Genomic DNA, 5,905 nt, shown 5'->3' with positions numbered 1-5,905 from the left:
ATTTATTTATTTATTTATGAACCACTTGTAAAATGGAACACCCTTTTCGGCACGAGTGTGTGTCTTTTTATAGGGTTCCACACGAAACGAAAGATGATGGAGAAGAAGAGGAAGAAGAAGGAAACAAAGAAGATCAGATAGAGAGAAGGAAATGAAGAAAAGAATGATAAAAGAATGAGGGAAATGGGGAAAGAACAAGAAGAGGACAAGCTGCAAGAAAACTAAAAGAAACATAAAGGTAAGGAGAGAGAAAGACAAGGGACAGGGGAGAGCTGATAGAATGCCAAATATATCATCATATTTCTGAATGTTGCAAATTATTGTCTGTACCAAAACGAAACACATGAAGACAAAATATGTTTTTAATCAGAAAACCATTAAAATCCCATGGGCCAATTCGCACACATTTACATGACGTTTTAACGAGCTACATTACTTTCATCGCGTGGAAATTCTCCACATGTCATTTTATTTCATCAAGTTGCCTTTCTCCGAGAGAATCATTTTTAGTCTGATATTATAAAGAGTAATTCAATTCAGTTTTACAATACAGTCCTTTAAAATATCATTCTTGGTCCGTTACCAGTAGTAATTACCGTGTACACTCTGACTGGTGGGGTCAGCTGGTCGAAGGCAGCATGTGTGGGTCTTTTGCTTCAAATAAGTACACAAGTCGCCCTGTCCTTCTCGCTATATCATACGCTGTTTCGCTCGCCGCGTTCTTCAACGTCGTATCAATAAAGCGACTCATGAGTAATAAGCTAAGCACCTCCTCCGACTCAGCGCTACACGCCGCCAAGTGTAACGGCGTCTGTCCGCCGTTCGTCATGGCGTTAACGTCGCAGCCGGCTTGAACGAGTAGCGACGCGACGCACGGATTGTTCCAGCGCGCAGCACAGTGTATAGGTTGCCAACCGTCCGTAGTTTGCGCGCACATGTCTGCACCTCTTTCAAGAAGGAACTCGACCATTGCGGTGTGGCCGTTGTACGTTGCGCGATGCAACGGCGTGTAACCGTCCTCGTCCTTTACTCCGATGAGGGTGGGTGTGCTATCCAGCAAATCTTTGGCTGTCTCTATCTCGTTATTCTCCGCTGCCCATAGTATCCGCTTCGTGGTATCATTCTCAATATCCTCATTAATCTTGCTATCCTCCTCTGGATCGTCATCATCCCAAACACTCTTCCAACTCCCTCTCCTCTGTTTCTTCTCCTTCTCCGATTCCATGATGTTCAACAAAAACTCTGTATCCCTTCTCGCCTTCCTAGCAGTTTCCTCATCATCCTCGTCATTATCATCGGTAACATCACCACGATTCTGTCTCTCAATGCCGGCCTGGAAGAGTCTCTCAAGTCTCTCTTTGTTCGATTCATTGCTTGGGACTAACTGTCGGGTCAGATCCAGTTCCAGTTCCCCGCAGTCTTCTACCGTTATACAGCGTTCAGGTGTCGTGACGCCCTCTGCGTCGATCTCAACACCACCTACAGCTCCACCTTCTCCTTCATCATCTTCCTCCTCCTCCTCTTCCTCCTCTTTTTCATCCTTTTTCCTTCGTAGAGCTTCTTCTTGCTTGAAGGTCAGGTCCGTTCCTATCCGAGGGACGCTCAACCTTCGATCCGTGCGGTGTCGGGCTACTCGTTCACGGAACTCCTTGTCCAAGCTCTCCACACTCTCGCTGAGTTCCTTGGTTTGTTCGCTACATACATCCATCATGGTAAAGCCTACAAGTTGTTTCCTACAATAATCAGCACGTTCACCTTAATCGAGCTTCCAAAAAGTGAAAATTCAGCAGAAAATTGGTGCCATATGGAATCCAGCGAGACTTACAATTGTGGGTAATCATAAATCTGACGTAGCCGTTTCATTAAAACAGTTATTTACAATTTCCACGAGTTTCATGCAGATTACTTTTTTCAACCGGGTAAAATTTCAAGTATCTCAATGCTCGTAACTTGCGAGATCCAAAGCAACTTCTTTCTTCACGACCTGACCAAAATTCTCCATACAAATAAAGATGCACCAAGATGTCGTTTCCCAGTCCGTCAAGTACTATGGCAAAAGCAATACGTCTGACTGGTAGAAAGAAATTAATTTCCTTGATGTGACATCAAACATTGCCCGATTGCTTCTGAGATGTTTGCCCGTCTTACGCAAATTGGCAATCAACCGGTAATAACGGGTCTTGATCTTTCGAATTCCAGGTTTAGTAGGGTCTTAAATAGGGCATTGGTACGAGAAGCTGTCTCCATGCGTCGTCTATGTATCTTCCTCTCGTCCTGCGTGACTCTGCGCTGGTTTAATGTGCCCTCATTATACAGACGCCGAATTGCGATCTGCATTTGAGCGAGATAAAGGGGGAAAATGGGACAGAGAGATGGGAGAGATGTGAGATTTAAGTGAGTGACATACAAGAAGTGATAGAGAAAAGAGAATAGAGGGATAGGGAGATGGGGGAGAGAAACAGATAGAAAAACAAAAAAAATTGTCATGTTAATCAAAGCCTTTCAATAATACATGCGAAAGTTGCCAACAAAAAGTTAGATACAATTTTTAAAATAATGTATTAATTTACAAATGGATAAATAGACCTTTGTCATGAATGTAAAATGTTATTTCCACTCTTCAAACATGTTTCAAGAAACAAAAGTTCTGGTAATTGCATGTGTACAATAACCAGATCAACCTCCTTGATTATGGCAATTCGCAATACTTTTTTTTTACGTGACAGACAAAACATAACGACGCTTAAGCAGAGACAGAAATGTGGGTTGTAAAGAACATGAAGACTCGAATTCCTTTCAAAGCATCGTAAATTAACAGATAAGAGGTTGATTTTGTATTCAACCGAGATGTTCCAATTAGCTCAACTCGTTCAATTACAAATTGTGATCTGAAGTAGACAGTTCGATGCGCCATTGCTCCATCTTGTTGCGCGCGGCGTAGCCTGGATCCAGACAATGAGGGAGTACTGGGTCGTCAGGGGAGGGCAGGAAGGCCTGAAAGTACTATGTGTGAATAAGAGTGCGAGAGAACAAGCCCATCCAAGGGGGGGGGGTGGAATATCTTCATAATAATGACTTTCCAGATCGCAAAGGAGAGTATTTAAAAGCATTAAACTTGGTACATCGTCTTTTTTTTTACGTTGCCCTTCTCTTCCCTTTCCAAGCACGATCGCAAAGGCTTTTGAGAAGTCAACTCAAGGCAAAGGCAATTCAAATGAATATTGTATATCCTACAGAATTTGGTCGGATTACGTAATTCGTAATTTAAACATTCGCACATTTTAATGAGTGGTAAACAAGGCTTTGAATATTTTCGAAAGGCTTTGCGATTATGTTTTTGTATGAAAACGAGAAGAACGTACATAATTAAAGGACAATAAAATGAGCATCATCTCCATTACATGTAACTCCCTCCCAAAACATTTAAATATTTAACATCATCTCATTTTCCCTTTACCCCCCCCCCCCTTCTCCCTTTCTTTAACTTTCTCTATTTACCCCCCTCTGATTTAGACTAAGGAGGTATTCCCTCCCCCCCCCCCCCCCCCCCCGGGCTCCCGTAGCTACATCGCCGTCTTACTGCATGCATGTACGTGTTGCAGAGGAGAAGACGGGAGTCTCTTCGCGAGGAAAGTGAGAGGAAGTGGGTCAGGAAGTCTGTCTGTTGTGATGATAACTGATCTTGCTGCAGGCAGAGCAAACATTCCGTCGTTCTATAGGGTTGTCGGTTGGTGTAGCCCGGCTAACTCCTCGATGCCTTCCAGAATTTGTTTATTCTACTTCCAAACAACCCCCCTCCCTCAACACACACGCACACACGCAAACACACATACTTGCGTACGTCTTCAATTAGTGCATTACATTGTCGTTTAGTCGACTCCTTCCCCCATCCCGCCAAAATCTCTTCCCATCTTTAGAGACGGATTGGCAACCTCTTTTCCCCATCATGCACATCCGTTTAAACATAACTGTGTGCTCTTAAAGAGGCAAAGTAGTGGGCTCTCATATGGAATTTGACACCATACGGATGTTCACCCAATAACTAGTGTTGTCAATCACCAGGATATAATCAACAGGCCTTATGTAATGCTCTGCATTTTCCACGCATCGCCCCATATGGAAAAGCCATTATCTTACATTTCCCTCACCCGAAGACTCTCAACTAGACAATGGGGATTTTTTTTTGATGGGACCACGGGTTTGCTGTGTGCGAAACTCGTACACGCATTAATGGTATTTCCACCAAGTCTGGTGTCAGCGAATTATGACCTACTGCAAATGGAGACTGACGATCATCTCCCTTTAAAATTAAAGGCCCACTGCACTACTTGCGCCCTCTATATAACAAACCAAGCCTAATCGGTGACCATTGGTCCCCCATGATCCTCTTTTTCTTATGTTAACTGAGAGGTGAGTTGATGAGATAACCACCTGTCCAGTGACCTTGCAGGGCAGTCTAATCCCTCCTGTAAACTATGGCAGATACGCTTTAAGGCTCGTTCGCAAATGCCGCCGTTTACCGCAGAGTATCTGAACGCGGTTTACAACTCTATAACTGTTCAACTACACTGTTGCTCATGAAAATGGAATAATTTTTCTTTACCTGTTTTCATTGAAAGATTGAGACAATGTAGTATCTTCTTGATAGATATAGTTTATATCTTCTCAGAAACTTATTGACCAATCAAAAGAGTCATAGAGATCGATCAATAAAGCCCTGACAAGATAATAGGTTTATCTATCAAAAATAAATAATATTGTTGCAATATTTCTTGAAAAGAGGTAAAGAAAAATGATTCCAATTTTACGAGCAACCGTATTTCGTCTCGTAAGGAAAATTCTCTTTACCTCGGACAACTATAATGCATCGATATAATTACAAGACCCTTTCATTCTTCATTAAAGTCTTCCACATGTGTATATGTCTGGTTGTGTATCCCCTTCCATTTTCATTTCGACATATCTCTCAATGGTAAATAATCCCATCATTCGTCATATTCTCACATACCGTGAGGCCATCTAAAACATTGCTGGGTGTATAGTGACGTATGCTCGTTCTCTATACAATGCTGATTCCTCCCAAAGTTATTTAAGCTTCTCTTGAATTCTCCCTCTCTCTCTCTCTCTCTCTCTCCCCCTCTCTCTCTCTCTCTCTCTCTGTTCCTTTTTTCTCTATATCTCTCCACCTCTCACTCTCCATCTCTCTTTCTCCCTCTCTCTCTTTCTCTCTCACTCTCACTCAATATCTCTTACATACACAAGAACACACAACGATATACTCTCTCACACACACATATCGCGTACATACACATCCGCCTTTCCCTTTTTCTTTCCCATCGTCTTTTTCTCTCTCTCTCTCATTCTCCCCTTTTTCACATTTCTCTCCATTTATTTTTATTTTCTCTCTTTATCAGATTTATGTTTGTCACTCTTTCTCTCTCTCTCTCTCTCTCCACCCTTCCTATCTCACTCTCTTTCCTTATCTCTCTCTCTCTCTTTCTCTCTCTTTATCTCTTTCTTTATCTCTCTCTCTCTTTCTTTATCTCTCTCTCTCTTTTTTTGTCTCTCGTTCTCTCTCTCTCTCTCTCTCTCTCTCTCTCTCTCTCTCTCTATATATATATATTTACCCCCCTCCTCCCCTCCTCCTTCTCTCCTTCCGTTTTACTCTTTAATATACTTGTTTTGTTTCCCATGTGCAAGAGAAAATTGCAATCGAATTCCAATCGCCTGCTACCAATTAGTTTATCATTTAATTCATTTGTTATGCTCTCTATTTTTCATTTGCCTGTCTGGCTACTAATTGTGTCAACAAATTGAACACTCTCCTGCTCATTCCGCATTACAACTCCTGAAATTTGTATTTGTTTCCATGATAGACGAGATAGAACTTCTCAGTTACAGTTTT

General features: G+C 42.0%; 1 protein-coding gene across 1 annotated transcript; it reads right to left on the bottom strand.

Annotated features, from left to right (window-relative positions):
• LOC115917901 (poly [ADP-ribose] polymerase tankyrase-1-like) lies at positions 1-2,358 on the bottom strand. The gene has a single exon (XM_030987001.1). The coding sequence runs from the start codon at positions 1,709-1,711 to the stop codon at positions 620-622; it is 1,092 nt and encodes a 363-aa protein (XP_030842861.1). The 5' UTR covers positions 1,712-2,358; the 3' UTR covers positions 1-619.
• Between the last annotated feature and the right edge of the window lie 3,547 nt (positions 2,359-5,905).

Source organism: Strongylocentrotus purpuratus, unplaced genomic scaffold, assembly GCF_000002235.5.
Source record: "Strongylocentrotus purpuratus isolate Spur 01 unplaced genomic scaffold, Spur_5.0 spur5_scaffold_16, whole genome shotgun sequence".
Lineage (NCBI taxonomy): Eukaryota > Metazoa > Echinodermata > Echinoidea > Camarodonta > Strongylocentrotidae > Strongylocentrotus > Strongylocentrotus purpuratus.
The sequence above is the reverse complement of the archived record's forward strand: the minus strand, read 5'-3'. Positions and strand labels throughout refer to the sequence as shown.

What these genes read in the sequence shown, in the direction of transcription:
- LOC115917901 (XM_030987001.1), bottom strand. Translation starts at nt 1,711, where the DNA reads ATGATGGATGTATGTAGCGAACAAACCAAGGAACTCAGCGAGAGTGTG.